Raw genomic sequence first — 23,951 nt, forward strand, 5'->3', positions numbered from 1 at the left:
TGGTCTGCTTGTTCCGTAAGTAGGAATTAGGACCTTTGATTCCACAGGTCCTAGAGGAGCTTGGGCTGAAGATTCCCCAGGAAGATTCAGACTTGGAAGGGGCGGACCTGGTCTTGGATGGGCTTAGGGGTCCCACGACAGCCTTCCCCTATCATAAGTCAGTGAAGAAACTGGTGGATCATGAGTGGGAAAATCCCAATGCCTGCTTAAGAGTGGGAAGAGCGATGACGAAACTTTATCCTTTGCCTGAGCAGAGATTGGAGTTGTTTTTCCCTTCTAAAGGTGAATGCTGTGGTGTCTGCTGTCACAAAAAAGACGACTATCCCGGTTGCGGGTTCCACGGCTTTGAAGGATATGCAGGATCGGAAGCTTCACCTCAAGAGGATTTTTTTAGGTATCTGCACTGAGCTTATGCTCCAGTTTCATGCAAAGAGCTTGTTTGCATTGGGTACAACAGCTACACGACAGGCAGACAAAGTCAGGGGCCAAGGCAGATAAGGCTAAGCACTTAAAGGTAACGGTGGCCTATGTTGCGGATGCCTTGTATGACTTGGTGCAGACTTCTTCTCGCATTATAGGATCCACTGTGTCAGTCAGGTGTTGTTATGGCTGTGTAACTGGTCAGCGGATGTGTCGTCTAAGATCCACTTGGGTTATCTGCCCTTTAAGGGACGTTTTTTTGTTTGGAGAAGACCTGAAGCACTTGATGAAAGATTTGGGAGAGAACAAGGTGCATAAGTTGCCGGAGGACAAGCCTAAGGGCAGGCAGTTTTCAGACTTGCTCGCATTTTTGGGATGTTAGGAGGTCTTGTCCTGCGAGAGGAGCCCCAGCTTTGCAAAATTAGTTCGCTCTGTAAGGTCAGTCCTGGGGGCAGTCTTTTCAAGGAGGCCAGAGACCCTTTAGAGCTTCCACAGGAGGTGGAGCTACAGGACCAAAGTCCTCTCAATGAGGCAAGGCTGGTCCACTCCACTGTTCCCAGTTTAGAGGGTCACCTAACTTGATTTTACAGGGAATGGACCAAAGTCACTCAGGATCAATGGGTCCTCAGCATAATAGGATTTGCTTGGCCTGTTTCCAACCTGTTTCTAGTCTCTCCCTGTGGGTCACTGGAAAGCAATGGGCGGTGCGCAAGAGGCAATGTGCAAGAGGTGGTGTTGAAGGCTAGGGGCAATGATTCCAGTTCCCCAAGATTAAAGGGGCAAAGGAAGGTATTCCATTTATTTCATCGTTCCAAAGGAAGAAGGCTCTTTCTGACTGATTCTGGACTGGAAGTGAGTCTCTCAAGGTTCCGGATGAAGACCCTCAGGTCAGTGATTGCAGCAGTGCACAAGGGGAAGTTTTTGGCTTCTTTGGATCTGACAGAAGCTAACCTACATTATTTCTATTTGCCTGGACCACCAGCGGTTTCTGAGGTTCATGGTACTGGGCCAGCACTTCCGGTTTCAGGCTCTTCCCTTTGGACTGGCCATGGTGACACACACATTCACCAAGGTAATGGTGGTGGTCTCAGCAGCGATAAGGTGCGAGGGAGTGCTGGTGCACCCTTATCTGGACGATTGGCTCATCAGGGCAAAGTCAGAGGGAGGTTGTCGCAGCTCAGTGCAGGTAGTGATAACTACACCCAGTTAGACTGAGTTGTGAATTTAGCGAAGAGTCACCTGGTGCCATCTCAGACCCTAGACTATTAGGGGCACAGTTTGACACATAGGAAGGCAAGGTGTTTCTGACAGAAGAGCGAGTTTGCAAGTTTCAGAGTCAAATACAGCACTTGAGGTTGCAAGTGCCCAGAGTTTGGGATTATTTACAGGTTCTGGGCTCGATGGCTTCAATGCCATGGGCCTTTGCACATATGAGACCCTGCAGAGAACACTGTTGGCAAAATGGAGCCCGTTCTCAGAGGAATTTCATCTTCCTTTACCTCTAGAAGGATGTGTGTGGGACAGTCTATCTTGGTGGCTGCTAACATCCAATCTAGTTGTGGAGTCAATCTGGAGGTACTGGATTGGGTAGTTCTCACTACTGATGCCAGTCTCTCTGGTTGGGGAGCAGTATGTCAGCGACAGTTGGCTCAGGGCACTTGGTCATGGAAACTTATTGGTCTATCAATCAGTTAGAGACCAGGGCAGTTAGGTTAGCATTGCTTGCAATTTTGCCTTTGGTACAAGACTGGTTGTTGAGGGTCTTGTCGGACAATGCAATGACTGTAGCCTACATCATTTGGCAAGGAGGAATCAAGAGTAGAGTGGTGGCCCAGGACGCTCAGGAGCTAATCCTTTGGGTGGAGTAACATTTGGTTCAGATAGAGGTGTCACATCGCAAGCATGGAAAATGTCCAAACAGATATTCTAAGTAGAGGTTTTCTATATCCAGGGGAATGGGAGCTGTCCGAGACAGTGATACAGCTTAGAGAGGTGGGGCTGTCCCCACTTGGATCAAATGGAGACCTGTCTCAATGCGAAGTCGGCTCGGTTTTACAGTGGAAGATGAGGGTACGGGGCCATGGGAGTCAACACTCTGGTGTTACCTTGGCCTCGGGAGGTTCTGCTTTATGTGTTCCCCCTTGACCATTGGTAGGCAAGATGTTGTGTCAAATAGAGAGACACCCGGGCGAATTGATGTTGGTAGCCTTGGAGTGGCCACTTTGGCAGTGGTTTGTGGATCGGTCAACTTGGCAGTGGACGGCGCATTGCAATTCCCAGCGATAGGCTAAACTCAGATAGCAGACACTAGTAGGTGGAAAGCTTTATTGTATTGCTGTAGATAGATGGTGTGAAGCAGGAAGGCAAGGCACTAAAGTCTGCAAGGTGCCAATACGTTCAGACAGACAGTCTCAGATGTAGAAGTCTCACCCAGATGTTCCAGATAGGACCCGCAGTGCGGGCAAGGCCTGAGCCTGGTGGGTGGAGTCGGAGCACCAGATCATAGAGGTTCTCACAGGAGTGTAGTGCGGGCGTCTTCCTGGCAATGAAGATGGTGGGACCGAAGGTCCATGGTGCAGGATACACAGACTGGTAGGCCCTCTAGGAGTGAGTACCTGATAGTCCAGAAGATCCTGAATAAAATAGAGAGAGAGAGAGATCCCCGAGGAGCGGTTGTCTAGTTAGTAGAAACCCCGAAGGGTGGTTGGAAGGGAGAGACCCCCAAGGAACGAGTGCCTATAGCTTCGTAAGGAGCGAGATCCCCGGAGGGTAGCGAGGCGTCTAAGCGTGCAGCTTAGAGTGGTCAGAGTAGCTAAACCGAAGTCCTTGCTAAATCAGTGATGGTAGCGTAGTTGATATGTGTGTGCCTGAAGTCTGAAATCAACACAAAGATTGCAGCTTGGCCTAAGCCGAGGCTTAACATAGGGCTTTAAATACCCGGAGGTATTGACGTCATGCAGTGGGGACGCCCCCGAGGTTCCCGCCATGATGTGTATTTGAGTGTAGGCAACATGCGTGCACCCTAGGAGGCCACGGGATGGGGCATGGTGGACTGGGATGCCCATGCTCAGCTGGAGACGCCAAGGCCCTCGGCTCCGGAGGCAGCCATCTTGCCCAAGGAGGAGGAAAAGGGGAAAAAAAAAAGAGGTAAGGTAGAGTGGTCGCAGCCATTTGTGACCGACGACACAACATGAGGGTCTGGAAGGTTTTTGAAGCCTGGTATATAGTTAACGAGGTGCTATCTTTATGAGCTTCGGTATCTCAGATTTTATCCTTTCTGCAGGAAGGTTTAATCAAGGGCTCGCCTTTCAACTCTTAGGGTACAGGTAGCGGCTCTTGCTTGCCTGCGAGGTAAAGTGGAAGGATACTCATTGTCTTCTCATCCTGATGTGGTTAGATTTCTCCAGGGTGTTAAGAATTTGCATCCTCCAGTGAGGAGAGTTTGTCTGTCCTGGAATCTTAATCTCATTCTCTGAGGTGCCTTTTGAGCCCCTCTGGAGATCAACGCTTAAAGATTCAACCCTAAAAGTAGCTTTTCTAGTGGCCATTTGTTCAGCTAGAAGAATTTCTGAGGTGCAGGCCTTATCTTGCCATGTCCCTTTTCTACAGATTCTGGAGTTTCCCATGTGGATGGTACCCTCTTTCTTACTGAAGGTGGTATCGGCATTTCACGTGAATCAGACAGTGGGACTTCCTGTTTTTCCGGAGTTGGATTCTTTCGCATGGGAGCTAAAGCTGTTGGATGTCTACAGGACTTTGAGATATCTCAAGGTGACAAATGATTTTAGGAGGTCAGACCATCTTTTTGTCTTATGGCGTGCTTTGAAGAGAGGTACTCAGGCTTCCAAGACTACCATTGTGAGGTGACTCAAGGAGGTTATTGGGTCGGCACACATTCTCAAGGAGCATCAGGTACCTGAAGGTCTAAGGACGAATTCAATGTGTTCACAAGCGGCCTCATGGGCAGAGGCCCAGTTGGTTTCACCACAAGAAGTTTGTAGAGCAGCAACTTGGAAGTCTTTGCATACCTTTGCTAGGTCTGGATGTGAGGGACCCAGAGTCTTGGTCATTTGGCAAGAGTGTCTTGTGAGCAGGACTCTCCAGGTCCCACCCTAAGGCTTAGGTACATCCCAGGAGTCTGGACTGATCCGGGTTCCTACAGGGAAAGGAAAATTGGTTCTTATCTGCTAATTTTCATTCCTGTAGTACCATGAATCAGTCCAGAACCTGCCTGATCTGTGGAGGTGGAGAGGCGTCCACTCAGCTGTGTTTTTCTTGATACATAAGCAGAGGTTTTTTTTCATGGTATGGAAATCAGACTTGTTGAAAACAGTATTTTTCTAAATTTGTTTATTTTTACAAGTTATTTTTTTGTGCTTTGGTACAGGTCAATACTGAGGAACTTTGTCTCCATCTGCTGGCAGGGATGCATAAACCCAGGAGTCTAGACTGATCCGTGATACTTCAGGAATGAAAATTAGCAAGTAAGAACCAATTCTCCTGTATATATACTCCTGCAGTGACAACCTGCCAGTATTCTCCGTCTCCATCAGATGGTGGATAAGCATCTCCCTAATGGGGATTGCTTCAGTTTTTAGAAGGAGAATTTGCAAAGGAAAATTAATTGCCCCACAGTTTTGTGGTGATACCAAATGGTCCCTCCCCAGTTGAGAACTCCTGAGGTGATTTTTGTGGTCCCTCAGATTAATTCCTTGGTCTGGTAGCTGTTTTTTTAGCTGGTGTGGACCTAGCTGATTGTACAGCTTAAAGACAGCAGGTGCAGGAGGCCAAATGTGGCAATGATGGTATATGCCCTCTCCCCCCACAGCCAGAGAGTCTCTGTACTCAGCAGAGAAGGGCTGAGCTCACATAAGTGTTATAAAAAAAAGAGAAACAGTCAGAGAGAGTGGAGGGGTTAGTTTAGGACTTCCTCTGATCTCCGTGCTTTGTGTGCCATCCTGATGTGCATTCCCACTCCTGTGGGGATTAGGGGAACTGGGCAGCCTGTCAAGTTGAGCAGCCCCGTTGGGCTAGGCCCCACAGTTAGGCTTCTTCTGGTGACCCACAAGGTGATTTCCTTGTTGCAGGAACTTGGTTGGGTGGTGAACCTAGCCAAAAGCAGTTTTCAACCATCTCAGTTTACGTTTTGACATGAAGCAGGGCAAAGCTCGTATTCCAAAGTTGATGGCACAGGTACATCTCTTGGTGAGCATTAAATGCTCAGTGTGGTCCTATCTACAGGCTGCAACCCTGGAAGTAATACTATGGATGAGGGTGCATATGCATCCACTTCAGTGTTCCCTGCTGTCTCGATGGAACCCGCAGTCTCTGGACTAGTCTACCTGCCGATGGAAGTCTGCTCTCACCTCCAGTGGTGGTTGCAAGTGGATCATCTGAGAAAGGGAGTCTCCATTATGTCACCGGACTGGCTGATACTCATGACAAATGTGAGGCTCCAAAATTGGGGAGCTCACTGTCAGGAACTAACAGCACAAGGGTGCTGGAATACAGAGGAGGATCGAGCAGTCAGAATAATGTCAGACAACGCAACAATGGTGGCTTACAACAATCAGCAGGGAGGAAGCAAGAGCCAACAAGAATCACAAGAGATAGACCAACTTATGGAATGGGCAGAAATGCATCTTCAGGAGATTTCAGCATTGCACATTGCAGGAAAAGATAATGTAAGAGGACTTTTTCAGCAGGGAGAGTCTGGACCCAGGACAATGGGTATTGTTAGATGAGATGTTCCAACATAGTGGATCATTGGGGTCTTCCATTTATGGACCTGCTGGCAACTTCTCGCAATGTGAAGATTCCTTGATTCTTCAGTTGCAGGAAAGATCCGAAGTCTTTGGGGATCGATTCTCTCATGCAGGTCTGGCTGGAAGGCAAGCTGCTGTATGCCTTTTCCCCATGGCCCACATTGGGAAGAATCATTTGAAGGATCGAAGGCCACAGCAGGATGGTGCTTCTGGTGGCACCGGATTGGCCTAGAAGACCATGGTATGCAGATCTGTGAAGACTCATTTTCCACCATAGGAACCTGTTGCAGCAGGGGCCTGTCCTTCATGAAGATCTGACTCAGTTTTGTCTTATGGTATGGCCCTTGAGAGAGCTCACTTGTTGAAGCATGGATCTTCTTCTGCGGTGATTGCCACCTTGCTACAAGCATGAAAGTTCTCCACTTCCATAGCCTATGTGCAGGTTTGGTGAGTGTTTGAGACTTGGTGTGAAGATCAAGGAGTGCTTCCTCATTCAGTTGGGATCCTGCTCATTTTGGAATTTTTACAGGATGGGTTGAATAAAGAATTGACCCTTAATTCCTTGAAGGTATAGGTAGTGGATCTTGCTTGTTTCAGGGGCCAGGTGAATGGTGGATCCTTGTCATCTCATCCTGATGTAGCCTGTTTCTTGAGGGGAGTGAAGCATCTTCGTCCTCCCTTGTGGTTACTGGTTCCTTTGTGGAGTCTTAAACTGGTGTTAGATTTCTTGGTGGGCCCTACATTTCAACCACTGCATTGCCCTTCCTTGAAGCTACTGACCTTGAACACTGTTTCTGGTGGCGATTTGTTCTGTGCATTGAATTTCCGAGTGACTCCAGGGGCGATACAGATGCATACTGTTCCTTCCTTCTCGCCAAAAATGGTCTCAGATTTTCACTTGAATCAGTCCATTTCCTTACCATCCTTGGATAAGGAAAGAGATGTGGAGGAATATCGCTGTTGCAACTCTTGGATGTCAAGAGACGTGTCATGAGATATCTGGAGGTTTCTAAACCTTTCTGAAAGACAGATTGCCTGTTCATCCTTCATGGTGGAGGAAAACAGGGTGAACCAGCTTCACAGGCTACAATAGCTCGCTGGATTAAGGAGGTGGTCACGGCTGTGTATGTGGCAGCTGAAAAGTAGATGCCCACTTAGGTTAGGGCTCATTCCACCAGGGCTCAGACAGTGTCATGGGTGGAGGTTAGATTGTTGTCCCCTGTTGACATTTGCTGAGCTGCGACGTGGTCCTCTTTACACGCCTTTTCCAAGTATTATTGTCTGGATGTACAGGCCTGGGAGGATGCAACCTTTGCATGTGCGGTTTTTCAGGAGTAGCTTGGGTATAACTCACTGGTTCTGGATTCATCTGCCTGGATGCTAAGAAATGAAAAATTACTACTTACCTGATCATTTCCTTTTTTTTGGGACAGACAGATGAATCCGGCTTCCCGCCCTTGGCTGCCGAATGATTGGGCTATGGTCCTTCTGCATGGCTAAGTGTTTCCAGGGATTATTGGTAAGTGTTAATCCAGTCCCTAGACTAGTGTTAATTCATGCTTGAGTACAGAATTGGTTATTTTGTTTTTAATCAAGAATTTTGCTAGTCTGTCCACAGTTGCTTTTGAAAAGAATACTGGTGGGATGATGTCACTGCAGGAGTATATATACTGTGAGGTCGGTTTGTTCAGTCTCCATCTGCTGGTAGAGGTGCATAACCCATTGGTTCTGGATTCATCTGACTGTCCTAAAGGAAAGGAAATTATCAGGCAAGTAGTAATTTCTCATTCTAAATCCTCTGTGGACAGGAAAATACCTACAGTACCCAAATTTAATTCACTGTGAATTAAATCTAGAATATAATGCATTAAAAAAAATAAAACTTGGCCAGAGTATGTGCCAGTTTGAAGATGTGTGAAGAATGCATCCAATTCAGTCATCGGGACACACCCGACCAGTCTGGTTTTCCAGACAGCCACAATGAATATGCATGTGAAAGATTTATAAGTTATGGAGATAGTGCATATTCATTGTAAGTATCCTGAAAACCAGACTGGCAGGGGGTGTCCCAAGGATCGGTTTCAGGACAGCTATAGTAGACAGCGATTCTTTGCCGTTGATTCAGTGCTTGTTCACTCAGAGACATCCAAGAGATAACCACTCACTTTGTGACAACAAAACAATTTGGACTAAAGATAAATATTAAAACTAAACTTCTTTATCAGCTCTCTAATAAAACCTAAGCAGGGATGGTGTAGCTGAATTGCTTGTCAGTAGTGAACTTCTCCAGGGTATTAATATGTTTACATATTTAGGAAGTACAGTTGCAACTCAGTGGTTACGTATCTGATGCAGAGGTTGCATACCACAATAAGTCCAAATAAATAAATATTGCATTCAGTCGTATCTAAAGCATTTTGAAGGCTATTAGAACGGCTTTGGGACCAGCAGAGCATCATTACAGCAACTAAGATGAAAATCTACCATGTGGTGGTGCTGATTGCACTTCTGTATTCCAGATGCTGAGGTTTTGGCAAGAGCTAGCATACCCATTGAGGCTGCCAAAGATTCTCCTCTGTGGTGACCTTAAGGAAGGAAAGTGTGCCAGAGGTGCTCTGTATGGTCAGTTTAAAAAAGGAGCTTGAAGAAAGTTAAGTATCAGCATTGAGAACTGGGAGAAAGTTGTAAATGAAAAGCTCTGGCCTGTGAGCAGCAGCAGCATCTTCAGTATCCAGCAGGCCTTCAAAGCCTCCGCCCAAACCATCACAAAAAGCTTCCTTTCAAATGCTGGTCTCAGTTTTCATTACGCAGCTAACAAGCGTTCAGTTTACCTTCTCCACAGTCACTGCCATTAGTGCCATATACAGCAGATAGCCAAAGAGAGACCTTGGCCCCAGCTCCAATCCCTAATCCAAACCCTACCTCTACCCCTAACCAGGGCGGGACTGTGTGGGAGGATACCACCAGTGCAACTGTTAGTGATATGCACCCACACAGCCTGCAGTCGCTCTCATCAAGGGGGGGGGGGGGGGGGCCAGCCATGTCCCTCCGGCTACTCAGGGTACCGTTTATTCCAGCAGCAGTCCTGTTCCTAAGCCTAGCATCACCAGAGCACCAACGCTAGTACTGACCTAAGCTCCCACTCTAATGCGAAAGTTAAGGGAATTTGCCTCATTTCTCTGGAGAATGCTGCATGGCATCATCCCTGGAGGCACAAATTTGATGCGTTTCTAGCTTTTGCCAGAAGTCTCTGCAGCCTTACTGGGCTCTTTAGGACTTCACTTATTGCTGACAGCTCAGCTTCATGTGTGCTTCCTCTCTGCATTTTGCTGTTTTCCATATAGCGCTGTGATGTGGAGAGGCCTGGGTACCTATGCCATTACACTACTGAAGAGCTGCGCTGCATGTTTGCCATCGGGCCACACAGAGCTAGAAAGGGAATTCTTTATTACAACCTGGAAAGATTCTGGTGGCATTTATTCCCAGCTGAAAAGCCCCTATGCTGAAGTCTATTCTCTCCGTGGACTATGACGTGTCAGACATAGCTGTAAGGCAGGGCTTCCCAAACCTGACCTGGGGACCCCACAGCCAGTCGGGTTTTCAGGATATCCACAATGAATATGCATGAGATACATTTGCATACCATGGAGACTCAGTATTTGCAAATGTATCTCATGCATATTCATTGTGGATATCCTGAAAACCCGACAGGCTGTGGGGTCCCCAGGACAGGTTTGGGAAACCCTGCTGTAAGGGGAAGACAAATATTATTCAATCCAATTCTTATTAACCCATTGTATTCTTCCATTAACCTGTTATTCTTTGAGTCAATAATATGCCCTCAGTCCTCTTATACAATACCTTAGGGTTTCCTTTCCACATGACCTGATAGAGGCTGAAAAGGTACAACAATCCCCCTTAATGTCAGCACCCTCCACACCCTCCCCTAACTATCCTGTGTGAGACCAAAGTGGAAAATGTTTTTGAAAAACCCAGGTGCCAGGCAAAACTTTTAGAAGCAGAGAAACTTTTTTTTTTTTTGCTTTGACTTTGTTTGTTCTCCTTTTGCCCTCCTCCCAATGTTTCTCCCTCCAGCCTGTCCTGCTGCAGCATCTCCTCAGCCAGCCTTGTGGCTGCTGTCTGGCCCTGGCCACAGAAGTGGCTTCCTGACCCTGGTGGCAGTTTCCTGGTTCCAGACTCTGCTGCCGAGTCCTGGCTGCAGTGCCTCTTTAGCTGCAGCCGCAGGTCTCCGGCCCCAGCTCTGCTGCAGGAGTCTCCCTTCCCAGCCCTTGTGGCAGGTGCTGAATTTTCTGCAACTGGACAAACTGGTGCCAGAGACTTTTCCAGCCCTGTTGAGAGCTTCAGTTTTCAGGTATATCTCTTAAGTGCAATCTGAAGATCTTCCTGGATTCTCCCAGATACTGCTCATCAAGAACTTCATTTCTCCCTGCTAACAAGTAAAAATAAAACCACCTCATTTAGAATCAGGCACACTTTCCTCTGACTGTGTGATTCTAGATATGTGCATTTATCACACACCCATTCAAAGCCTTGCCTAGGTATTTTACTCACACCATAAGGCACAGTAACTATGGACTTAGGAGTTCAGACTTTTGTAGAAAAGTTATTGTACTCACTCACTCCTTTGTGATGGAAGATCCTCCTCGGTGGCGTGGTGGCCCTCAGCATGGTGGATTTGTTTGGCACTCTGTCGGGTGGGGGAAGGGAAGGGAATAGCTCTTCTGCCACCTGACTGCTTGTCATTCACGGGTGGCCCTTTCCTTCCAGCACCTTTTCCTATATTTTGCATTTATTGGGATTATTCATCATCAACATCAGTCAGGGTTTACAAACTTTTGTTTTTATAGGAGGTTACAAACCATCATCACTTAATTCTGTCCATTGATTACACTATATGTGGGGATTCCATTTTGTCTCATTTCCGTTCATTACTTCATCATCTTACAAATAATTGGGAATAGATTCCTCCTGGAATGGTGAGGGGTGGGTCTTTCTGCCATTAGCTGTCTTATTCTGGTCATGAGTTACTTTACTTGTGGCTCCTTGTCCTACCTCAGAGCTGAGCTGTGTTTTCATTCTTCCAAACATTTGCATAGTGGCTATATTATGGGCCAATACAGTAAAGTCTGCGGGAGAGTGGGCGAATGCCCGCTCTCCTGTGCACGCGATTCAGTATGCAAATTAGGTCCAGCGGTAAAAACAGGCAAAAGGAGGCACTAGGGACACTAGCGCGTCCCTAGCACCTCCTTTTGGACTGGAGTGGCAGCTGTCAGCTGGTTTGACAGCAGACGCTCAATTTTGCCGGCGTCTGCTCTCGAGCCCGCTGATAGCCAAGGGTTCGGAAACCGGACGCCGGCAAAATTGAGCATCCGGTTTTCGACCCGTGAGCCGACTTCAATTTTTTTTTTTTTTTACTTTTGGTAACTTTCGGGACCTCCGACTTAATATCGCCATGATATTAAGTCGGAGGGTGCACAGAAAAGCAGTTTTTACTGCTTTTCTGTGCACTTTCCCAGTGCCCGAAGAAATTAGCGCCTATGTGCGGCTTGGCTGCACATTTTCCTTTCTGAATCGCGTGTGAATACCTAATAGGGCCATCAACATGCATTTGCATGTTGCGGGCCCATCGGAGCGTACTGTATTGGCTCGTTAGTTCCTAAGTGACACTGCATCTCTCTGGTATTCTACCATTGAAACAGACACTGGCTTCCATTTCATAACTGGCGCCATCCTCTTTGCCTGCAGTAAACGCAGAGGTATTGCTAGGTACCCAAAAGATCTGGGGCACGGTCCTATAGGCCTTCCTTTTCCTTCCTCCCTGAAATTGTGATAATTAACTCAATCATGATCAGCAGCTTCTCCTCTCCCCAAGAACAATCCTATAAAAACATCCAATCAGACATCATACAAATGATCTGTTCTACGTTCCCATACAGTTGCCTCTAGATAAAAGAACCTTCTAAGTAACAAAGCAACCCCTGGCCAGTTTCAACCAACTAGTAAAATTACCACTCAAATATTTTGAGAGCATCAAACAGCGGAGGGAAATCTGGGGTTTAAACAGGATAGAACAGAATTGTAATATAAAACCTGCACCTCAAGTTCTACAATACATTGTGTTCACAGAAACTCCCCCAACAAAGGGTACAAAGCAGAACAAGGGCATATCCCTTTGCCACTTACCATAGAAAAATATTCAGATTCTGGTGTCACCTCAAAAGCAGCAACCCAAACTTCCTCCACTACCAGGAACATTGTACAACTCAAATTCCTGCAAAAAATGTACTCAACCTATAGCTAACCTGCCATACCATAACATCTTGACTACAAGACTCACAGTAAGAACCCTACCTATGAAAAGGCAACACTGCAAATATTACACCAGGCCCTAAAACACCAATACACCTTCTATTAGGAAAACAGAACAAGTCAGGCTCTATAGATCACTACACAGAAACTACATGCTAGCAGAATACCTCACCTCCATCACACACACAGGACACAGACCCTTACCAAGTACAAAATACAGAGGCTATAAAGTAGAAATAAAAATGAGCAGACAAACATTGGAAACTGCAAAAAGCCAGACTCTGTATGGAGTACAACAATGGAAAACAAATACCATTCCTCATAACACAAACAACAAAATCAAGAAACAAAACAATCATAGTAAAACCATAGTAATAAAAATAAATATTTCAAAACAGTTGAATAGAATAATATCCAATAATTACATTTTATTTTAAATTTTCCAAACACCATTAAAATATTTCAGAACGATACACACATTAACTATAATTTAAAATTCATAAGGATAAAAATCTCCTGCTGCCCATTCCTGGGAATATTTGATTTCCAGTCACCCTAAGATGTCTTGGATTAGTTGGGTAGCATGGAATGGAGCACACAAACTCTATTCTCTGTCATATACACATTCTGTAACATTCTCACACACACCTTCTCCCACACCCATCATACATACTTCCTCTCACACATACCCACATGCTCATTCTCACACTCATACACTCTTCCTCTCTCACACAGATATGCTCTAATACACTTCGTCTCGCTCTCACAAATGCTCTCATACACACTTCCTCATACACACACACACATCATGCACACTTTCTCTCATACATACACATGTTCTTACACACACCCCCACATGATCTCAACCCCACAGGCTTCCTCTCACACAGGCTCTCACTCTCACAGACTCCCTCATACAAAGATTCTCTCATACATACCCACATATAGGCTCTCATTCTCAGATACATGCTTTCTCTCACACACACTCTCACTCTGAGCCTCCCCCTCTCTTCTGGAACTTTTCTTCAGCCACCACAGGATGGACCTCTTTGTTCTCTGTGAGATGAAGTCCATGGTAGCCCCACTGGGTCTCTCCTTTACTTCACGACCCGACAGTTGCTGAAGAAATCTCAGGGCACAGGCCCCGTGTGCCTAGGGCTAATGACACCCCTGAGTAAATATATTAGTTTATGAAAGGCCTGAGGCCCTAGTGTCTCCCTTTCTGCATCCCAATAGAGTAGTTTGTGGTCCAGTTTTAGCTTAGAGATAGGTGTATGACTTGACATAGCCAATCTCTAATCGATGTCCATGATGATCACAATATCCATGAAACATTTCCATCATATGTGAAAGAACATTCCTTTATACCCACAATTTCTCTAGCGTTGCGCCTGCTTTTTGTTATTAGGGAGCCCAGTTTTCAAAACTGTCCATGGTACACTGTTTGCGCATGTAAGTGGATGTTTGGAGATTTATGCTAGTGTTTTATAATCTGCACAGTTCATAAAATTCTGCATATTTCTGCCCTGAAAGAATGTATGGATATTGTAGCATGCGCTTTCATTTGAAATACAGGAAAACGTTTACTTTCTCTACCCATTTAAAAAAAAAAAGTGCACGTGTATATTTTACATGTGAAATAATTGTAACAACGTGTGCCTAATAACCAAATTAAATATGGAGACAGGTATATTTTAAAGAATATGCCTACACTGAGCAAAGCCTAGTATTTTTGGAACATACTTGGAATCGCCAGGTCCCCGATATCTCCGCCAGTTCACCTAGACTTTTACCAAATCATCTACACCCTGAAGCTCTACCGATTCACCCTGACCTCCTACCCAAAACTGCAGACAGAAGACAAGTCCGATTTCAATTGTGTAAGTCAGCAGGCGTAAAAGTGTTCCGATTCAGTAATGTATGTGCATATCCTGCTTACAAATAGCAACTTGTGTACATTTTTCTGAGCCCCACCCCATTTCTCCATTAAAATTTCCATGTGATATTGCAAGCGTATGCATACTCATAAGGTGTATAAAACATTATAAACGTGCATACATGCACACATATCACTTGTATGTGTAACATTCCACTGGAGTTGGACAGGTTCTGAAAAGAATTTTATATCGGGCTCAGTAGTTCCTCTAACCAGTTGTTCCAAGCCATAACATGAATTGTTCAATTCTTAGGCTAAGGTTTTATGAAGGTTAGATAATAGTCCTTTCACTGTAGTGTCCTTGTACAAGATTTTTTAAAACCAAGTGTGGTGGTCTCATTTATTCTAGGTGATAGCAGTGGTCTCATTTATTCTAGGTGATAGCAGTTTTTTCTTGTTCCTTTTTGACTTCCAGGTCAGTTGGAATCTGGAATGGGATCTGGTGCCAGGAGTCCTCCTCTTTCACAGTTACCACCTTTAACTTCCTGGTTTAGTTCTTTGCACTCATGGCTTATTAGGTTTTCGATTGTCTGTCTTGACTAGATTATAAGCTCCCAGGAGCAGGGACTGTCTCTGTACATGCTCAACAAATGATTAATAACTAATACTACCTGGGTTTTCCCCTCCCCCATTTCATATCCCCTCCTAACTTATTTTAGTCACTCGTTACAGTGACAGTCAGCTGGGGGCCATGCACCAAGGTTATCTGGAAACTGCAATCATGGGCCCTGAAGCTGGCTATTGCCCGGGGGACTGACTCCCTCCCCTCTCCTCTCTTTCCCCTGGGGCTGTGAGTGCTGCCTCTGCAGGCCTGGCTGGAGTTGCTGCCATCATGTTCTATATTTCTGACCCGGGGAGCATTAGAACTGGAAATGGAACCCAGATTCCTCTGCATGGCAGGGTACGGTTCTGGTACTGGGCCAGCCCAGTACAAGGCAAGTTTACGTGTTTTTTTTTGTTTTTTATCTGATGACTAGACATGAGTGAACTATCCACATTGAGTGCCTATGTCACCAATACTAGTTGTGCCTCCTAGTGTGGATGGCTAGCCTGCAAGCTTTGCTTCCTTCACTTTGCAGTACTTTCCAGAGCAGGTTGATTAATGACAGGCAAGCATCACCATGGGTCTTGCTGTCTGATTTTTCTCTAATTTACCAGAGTTCCACAGAAAGTTTGATTTCAGGAACTTGCCCTGCATTGAATGGGGGTGGGGGTGGGGATTTATAATTATATGCTATGGATTTTATTAAGCTGTCATGTGGTATAGTCGGAGGTTCATCAACATCATGTATCGTCTTCAATGTGAGATGTGGCAACTATGGAGCACCAGTTCTCTCTGCAAAGCAGGCTAAACCACCTTCTCCTGTCATTATATCCTTGCTTTCTTGCCTCCATGTCAGTCGGGGAAGGGAGGAGGCTGGGGTCAGCTTCCCGGAGGGATGGAGGTAGATACCGTGTCAATGAGAATGTTCCTAAGGAAGTTAGCAGTAGCACTGCCACCCTCTCCTGGGCATCCTTCCCCAGCATATGCCTCCCAGGCAGTGGGAAGTGGCACACTCTCTCCCACTCCTCTTCATCCACCCCACATAGACACTTTTTCCCTCTCCTTCCCTATACCTTTCATCATCTCTTCTCCTTTTATCCTTGTTTCTTTCACTCCTTTCACCTCTCCCCTCTTCTCTCCCTCATACTCCCTTCCTCTCACCCAGGGGGGGTTGGGAATGGGAACCCACTGGCCCTTTGCATTTGCATCATGGCAGGAGCCTTCTGTTGCCGGTGGGGGTTGGGAACCCTGCAGGCACTGCAGAATTTGCCAGGCCTCTGCTGCAGGTGTGACAAAAACTAGAAGGAAACCTTGTTCTGGGTGGATCCAGCTGCAGGCAGGGAAAGGTTAGTGGGTTGGAAAGATTTACTCTGCTGGCTGGATCTAGCCCTCAAGCCATAGCCTGGGGACACCTGCACTACAGGATTTCTCTCATTTTGAACTTTATGCAATAAGCATTTGTCTCATTGGCACAACATGGGGGGAAATCTTTAGCAAACATGCTCTTTATGTTTATGGAAAAATGCACTAAATGTAGGGGACAGAGAGTGGGGGTTTGTAGTAGTGTTTCGTAAATCAGGTCCTATAGCTCTGTTTGATGCATATATCCCTAGATATTTCATTTGTCAAGAAGCTACCTTTTCAGTGGGCATCTTAACCCGATCCGTTCTAGCATTAAGAGTCTTCATTCATTTACATTTATCTTGAAACCTGAGAGTCCCAAAACATGGATAATTCAGTTCAGGAGTTTGGGGATACTGAGGTTCCTGGGCTAGGTCTGTAAAAGCACTGGAGCTCCTGATGCAATCCCAGGAGATTGCCAACGCTCACTGCTGCTGTGCCGCATTAATCTGCTTGCACGGTGAAGCTTTAATCCCTGGCGCGCTTCAGTTTTGCAAAGTCTCAGCTGTGCTATGGGACTTTTGCTTCCGCTTCCCCTTCCTCATCCTGCCAAGTTCCTAACAGCCAGTCCCTGCTTCAGCCTCTCTTCTCTTCCTGTATCTTTACTTTCCAGCCCAGAATCTCTCTTCAGCAGACTCCAAAGCTTTTCCCCTCTGCAGTTATGGCTGCAGGCTTCAGGACGCTAGAAGCAGCCTTGGGACGCCTTTAACAAGTGACCAGGTCATCATGCACAGTCACTAATATACCACTGCTTAAGCACATGCTATGTAGGGTCGGGGCAGCTGCAAAAGCGCCCATACAGCAGGGGATGCAGTCTCTGCTCCTCATGCACCAATGGCTATGGTTTTTGAGGCTCATTTCTAAACCTGGCACTCACTAAATAGCACTAGGCTAGGAAGATAAATCACCAGCACTGCATATATTCCATGGGACAATAATTCTGCTGGCCAGTGATCCCAAGCTGAGGCAGCAGAGAACAGCCCTCTACTTCCTGCACCAGCCCCCTCCCAGGCAACTACAAGAAACAGGAGAGAAGGAATAAGCCTGAAGCAAACACAGGGGAGCAAAGAGCCACTCTGCTTCCTAATCCTGTCATTGTGGACAGGAGGGGGTGAGCCTGGAGGAGATACTGCACAGCAAAGAATAGCCACTCTGCTTCCTTATACTGCTCCCTTCTCCTCTTGGGACCTCGCCTCCTGTCTGCAGATACCAAGAGAGGAGGGGTTAAACTGGAGCAGACAGCAGAGGAAAGGCAATTCAGTTTGCCTCTGCCTATTTCTATTCCTAATTTGTAGTCATTTATTCTGTATTTGGTTAGGGTCCATATTCTGTGAAGGGAGGGATTCTGTTAGCATGTAGAGATCTGTAGCAGTCTTCCCTATAGGAGGTATTTTGGTGTTTTAGGGCCCTATGGAATATATGCAGTGCTGCCTTTTCATATACCGTAGGATGAATTCTGGGAGTTGGTGCTGTTTTGGTATGGCAGATTTGCTATATACATTTTGAGTGAAGTCTTTGCATGGTTTTCTGTAACTTCACAAATTGTCTTGTAATGGAGGGAGTTTGTCACTGTTACTGAAGTGACAACAGAATATGATTTTTTTTTTTGTTTGATGAGAAATAACGAGAAACGTCCCATTTCAGCCCAGTCAACCATTTCAGAGATTACCTTTAACCAAAGCAGGATGGATTTTTTTTCATTTATAAATGTAGGTATTTCCTGATTATTTATTGCAATCTTCCCCGAAAAAACACAGATGACACATTCCCCCAACTACTGTGACATGATTTCAGACACATTTGTGTTATGTATAATATGCATGCAAAAGCACAAGGCCCTTAACACCATGGTCACAGCAGCCTGCTCAGCCCAAAAGGTGGAGGTGCGTCATCCACCTGCATGCAGAGGCTTAACCAGTGCGCTCTGTGCGAAGACTGAAATGGCATCTCCCCCCCCCCCCCCCGCAAAAGAACAGAAGTAGTTATTTACAAAATATATTCAAGATAAGCATCTCAAAACAGAAACAAAGCTGAGTGAAAAAAAATGAAAACAAAAAAAAAGCAGGAGCCCATGTATCTATGGAAGAAGCTCCAGCTGTGTTCCCACAGCTGGCGCACTTCTAAAGAGAGAGACCCTGCGCAGGGCTTCCCTTTCAAGATGAGCGTGCAGTGCCACCGCTATGTTGTACCTGTGGGACTGCAAGCCCCATGCAGGGTTTAAAAATTGCCTTAAAAAGTGGTTGAAGGCAAAGGGGAAAAATTTATATATAATTAATAGAGCTAATAACCATTATTAAAGCAACAGGGTACCGAAAAGGCCATTTACCAGGTTCTGTTTCTATCCTGTATTGTCCCGGGTCAGATAACATTCCTGGCCTGAAAGGATGCAACATTTTGCTGCTAGGCACCCTCTATCCCCCTCCCTCCTCTCTCCCTATGCTCCCCAAACCCCCCCCCCCCCCCCTCTCTTCCCATGCTGCCCCCAGTGCTGACTTAGTAGCGGCAGCAGCTTCCTCCTCTTCCACCTTCCCTGGGCTCAGCAGTAGAAGCTCTTTCCCTGGCTTTGACCTCCCCCTCCTCTTCGTGCCCGCCCACCTCTCCTCTCTCCTTGCACCCCCAATTCCCATTTCTATTTATTCATGTGACATGGCCCCCCCTTCCCCATCAAATAAAACTCAGCTTAGGATCCAAAAATTTTAAAAATCACCCCTCCCCCCCCCCCCCCCCCCATATCTATAGGTCCAAAATGGACAAATGGGGCAGAAGCAGTCCCCAGGCACTCCTGCCCTGCCTGCTGGCATTTGAAAATGGTGCCAGCTGGCCCTATGGCCAACACCATTTTGTTATATGGAGGTATTTCTGTTCCTCCATACAAAATGACACTGGCCATAGGGCCAGCTGATGCCATTTTTAAATATCAGCAGGCAGGGCAGGAGCATCTGGTAATCACTCCTGTCTCATCTGGACATTTCAGATGGGGCAAGGGGGGTTGGGAGGGCAAGGGGGGGGGGGCTGTCAATGTTGCTGCCTCCCTGGGTGTGCTGCCCCATGCAATTGATGGTTTGCACACCCAATAGTGCCAGGCCTGCCTGCATGGACCAAATGAGGCATGTGGCCTGACAGGGCAGCCACCTTGTTTTATCCATATGTTGCTTTGCATGGCTCAGAAGGTAGAGGTGTGCTTATGTCAGCCTGCATTGGCTAGAAGGTGACAGAGGTGTGCTTACATCGGCTGGTGAGGGCAGACAGAAGGTAGAGGTGTGCTTACGTCAGCCCAAAGGGGCTGGAACAAGGCACCATGCTCCTGCCTTCCCATCAGCCAGTCCAGAGGAGGAAAACTAGAACAGCAAGCCAGCAGCATCAGTTTAACAGGGAAGGAGGAGAGTGCAAAAGCCTGGGAAATGAAAAAGGGTGGAGGTGGATATGAAGAAAAATAAAAGGGGCCTATCCACAAAAGTTTTCCCAGGGCCCCCTTCAATGATTAAAACAGTCCTGAGCAGGGATGGCAGCTCCCAGTACAACAGGATCTGGGGCCCCTGGTGTATGCGACGCGCAGATCATAGAGTCTGATGGGTGCATATGATACAGAGAACATGGCTTCCGGTGCACAAGAATGTACAAACTTGGTTGGCAATGCCAGGACGTCACCCTAGAGTACAAATACCATTCTGCTGCCAGACCCGCCTCTCTCTGTCCATTCCAGCCCTCTTCGGTGCAGACTACACTACCTTCCTGTCACATATTACTGGGCTGCAAACTTTTACTCCATGTCTGAAAATCTCTTCTTCAACCATCACCCCGCCGCCCCCCCCCCCCCACCCCCCACACTCTTCCCAACCTGCCTGTCAAGCTCTCACCCTCACGCCCAGCCCCACTGAAGCTGTCTCCCCCCTCACATTTGGCACAGTCCCTCCATGCCGCCTCTCCCTTCCCTCCTTCATCTTTAAAGCGGCTCTTGTCTTCACCCTTCCCTTATTCGCTCTACCTAAAAGAGCAACCATGTCTAGCTGGTCTGTAAGTTTGTATATGACACGTGTAACCCCACCATATAAATGCCAAAACTAATCTATAAATGTATATGTATGCACGCTATGGAAGTGCTTCCCAGTTAGCAAGCTACAATGCATCCGCTGTGGGAAAAGAACTCATCCTGTGTAAGAGCATAGCCCCCCCCCCCCAGGAAATGCATCCTTTATAGGGTCACTGCTCCTGTGCCAACATCTGCTGCAGGGGCAAGGTCCGCCACTAACGGATACTCTACAGGGGCAGAGCTGCCACACAAGGGCAAGGTCCTGCGCAGCCAAGGATGAGGCTCTGGCCAGTCCTGCTGCGGGGAGGAAGATGCTTTTCTTGTCAGTAAATCACTGGACAAAGGGCTCCCCAGCACCTCACTCTACGCAGTGCACCCTACAAATGGACAGAGCCCTCACACACACCAAGCATTAATTAAGGGAAGATGGCATCCCAGAAGAGGTCCACCACCTTCTTCTGTGGCACTCTAAGCGGTGGAAAAAGGTCGAGTGGTTGCCCTGTTTAGTCCACATAAGTACAGGGAAATAAAGGTTAACAAATAAAAAGAAAAAGATATACAGGGTGACACCTTTTTATTGGATTCCTTTAGTACATTTTCGCCTGGGTTTTGAGGAGCTAGGACTCCCTTCCTCAGGTCAGCAGAGAGAATGATAATGCATTGGAAGGAGAGAGCCTCTTACCCAGTATAGTCCTCAGTCCCTCCCCAATATCCCAGAGGTCTGAGAAGTGGACAGCCTGCAGCCAAACACGGGAGACCCCCCCCCTACACACTCTCAACAGGAGCACCAGCCGGCCCCATCCTTGTCCCAATCAACCCCACAGTTTCCCCCCTTTCCTTGGTTAGAAAAATGAAATCCAGCCCTTAATGCCTGAGGGGCATCAGCTACAACAAAAAGAGAAGAAGAATTGCAAACACAGTCAGGGCTTTCTACTCCTCTTACCCATGCGATGACAAAAAAAAAGTTTGCAAAAATGGGACTTTAACTTGTAAAGTGAGCAGCGAGAAATTCCCTCTCCTCCCCCTCCCCAACCCAGAGGAAAGATCTCCAGGGGCGCTTTGAAGAAATATTGCCCAAACCTTTTTTTGTCTGTTTCAGACCCCCTTGAGAGTTAGGATACAAATTAGGGCTCAGGGCACGGTCCCAGAGCCTCTAAGGAGCAGGTTGTCACTTTTGCTTCTCCTCGGCTTTGCTGCCGCAGCTGCAGCTCCCGGGGGAAAGCCCCTGCCCTAAGGTAGGTCCCTGATTTGCCCACAAAACATCAGTGAAAGCTGATGGAGGGACTCAGAAACCCCCAGCACCCCCACATTTTACCCCCGGCTTCCTATCATAAATCCATGCTGGATTACCCAATAGACACTGTAGGCATGTGCCTAGCACCCCCTCCCCCCTCCGGTTATATACAGGTCGGACTGGGGGGGGGTCCTAATCCTGGTTTTGTGATGCAGGATGACCTTCTCCTGTACCTGATATTTCTCCCCTCCCCCGACTTGCCCCAGTACCAGGCACTGCAGTAACAGGTGTCCTTGAAGGGGGTGGGGGAGGGGTGGAACCGGTGGCACGGTCAGAGCAGGTCTCCTTCTGTCACAATCAACAGCAGCGCCCTTAATGTGCTGCCCGTGGGTGGGGGGGCTCCCTGCACCCCTCATCTCGCCCCAGTACCTCCCCCAGGTTCTCACTTACCAGCTGCCCGCAGAGCAGGGACACGGAGCCGAGCAGGACGAGGCAGAGCTGCCGGGACATGCTGCAGGTTTCCGGGGACCCCCCCCCCCGCAGCCGCAACCGACGCGTTTAAGTCCAAAGGGTGGGGGCGGCACTCGCTCCTCGGGGGCTCCTGGCTATGAATGAAGCCGGGCCAACTGGCCCAGCCTTTATATACCCGGCACGGCCACCTCCCCGGAGCTGCTCCTGTCCCCTCCCTCCCGGGCAGCAGCCAACAAACTCCAGAGAATGGGGACGAGACCCCTCCCCTGGGGTCAGCCCCTGCAGCAAGGGGGTGGGGGGGGGGGTCGCTCTCTGATAGCCGAGACTGGACACAAACCTTTCTTTAAAAAAAAAAAAAAAAAGAAAGAAAGATTTAATAATAGAAAACGATTATATTTCATTGGGGTGCACAGGAGTAGTTGAGGGGTGGGGTCATGGGTGCCTCCCCTCCCCCCACTTCTCTGGATGCTGGGGCTGAATCACTCCCCCACCCCCGCCAATATGACCTTCTACCCCCCCCCCCCCCCCAACTAAACAGGCAAACTAACCTGGGGAGGGGGGATTCCTGGGGAGGAGAAGGGGATTTCAGGCTTAAGTCTAGGGATTTGCTACAGGTGGGACCCCCAGGGCAGCTCCCCCTCCCTCTCTAAATACAGGAAAGATGGAAAGAGAAATCCCAAATAGTAGCAAATCCCTAACAAGCTCCAGAACCCGCCTTGCGAGATTTCAAACCCCAGCCGGAGACGGAGAGGCAGGAGCCGAGTCCCGAGGCTGCCCTGGGAGTCAGACCCCCTCCGGACTGGGAGTGCCCTCTGGCTTTAGTGAGGGCTGTGGGGTCCTGGGGTTATCCCGCAGCTGCCTCCCCCCCGGTCCAGCTCTGCCACCCTTTGCAAGCGATGGACTCCTGCCAGTCCCTCCGGCTCCGGCTGCTTTTTCTTACGGGTGGGGGACTCTTTGTTCCGAAGTTAGGATGGCGTTCGGGACGGGGGGGGGGGGGGGAGAGATTTTCCGATAATTGCTTGGAGGGACGCCTTCTCCCTTCAGCTGTATGGTAATCAGCCGCACCTGCCGCCCCCACCCCTCCTGCACCCATCGGCCCCCTTTTTTTTTTTTTTTCCCACGAGCAGGAACGCCCCCCGATCCGTGCATTTGAGAGGTTTTAGAAAGGGGAGGGGGTTAACGCGCCAACATCTGTTAAAATGACACCGCGCATTTACCAAATACTACTGCCCCCTCCCCTAGAATGAAAGCCTCCTCAAGCCCCTGCATTCCCCTGCACCCACATCTCCCCCTCCCCCTCTCTGCTGGCAAAGGGGGTGCAGAGGTAGAACATCTCGGAAGGGGTGGGGGGAGGACACCGGATCCTGGAGCCAGGGCAGGCAGGTTAGGTTTCTGATTTATAATTTCTCGGCCTCCCGTCCCCAATCCCCACCAGTTCTGGTCCTGGCTGCTTTGATTTCTTGTCATCAATCCCTTTTGCTCTGCTTGTAATCTAAGGCCAAACAGAAGGAGCGTCTCGGGAAAGAGCCGCTTTTGTCTTCTGGCAGCAGTGGGATCCTGAGCCTGAATGGAGCCGGAATCTGCCCGAGGCTGCGCTCCGGCTTCTGCTAGGCGGCGTGTGCCCTGCCATCTGTCTCGGTCCCCCCCCTACCCCCCCACCTCCCTCCACTCCCCCCCCCCCCCCAGCTTCTCCCCTCTCTTCAATTCGGAAAGGTTGTCCCGAGGAGGCAAGTGGGAGTCACCGGGAAGGGGTAGAGAAGTTTCTGCTCACTCCAGAGATCTCTTATGGAATCATTAAGGCGTGTATTTGTATTTTGTTC

General features: G+C 47.9%; 1 protein-coding gene across 1 annotated transcript in view; it reads right to left on the minus strand.

Moving 5' to 3' along the window:
* Nucleotides 1-22,256, minus strand: part of DLL3 (delta like canonical Notch ligand 3) — an 87,500-nt gene extending 65,244 nt beyond the window's left edge. The window contains exon 1 of the mRNA XM_029571302.1: nucleotides 22,111-22,256. Coding sequence (XP_029427162.1) covers nucleotides 22,111-22,170 — 60 coding nt within the window. The 5' untranslated portion in view covers nucleotides 22,171-22,256. The remainder of the gene's footprint in view (nucleotides 1-22,110) is intronic.
* Nucleotides 22,257-23,951: the final 1,695 nt, after the last annotated feature.

The sequence above is a fragment of the Rhinatrema bivittatum genome, chromosome 11, assembly GCF_901001135.1.
Source record: "Rhinatrema bivittatum chromosome 11, aRhiBiv1.1, whole genome shotgun sequence".
In the NCBI taxonomy this organism is placed as follows: Eukaryota; Metazoa; Chordata; class Amphibia; order Gymnophiona; family Rhinatrematidae; genus Rhinatrema; species Rhinatrema bivittatum.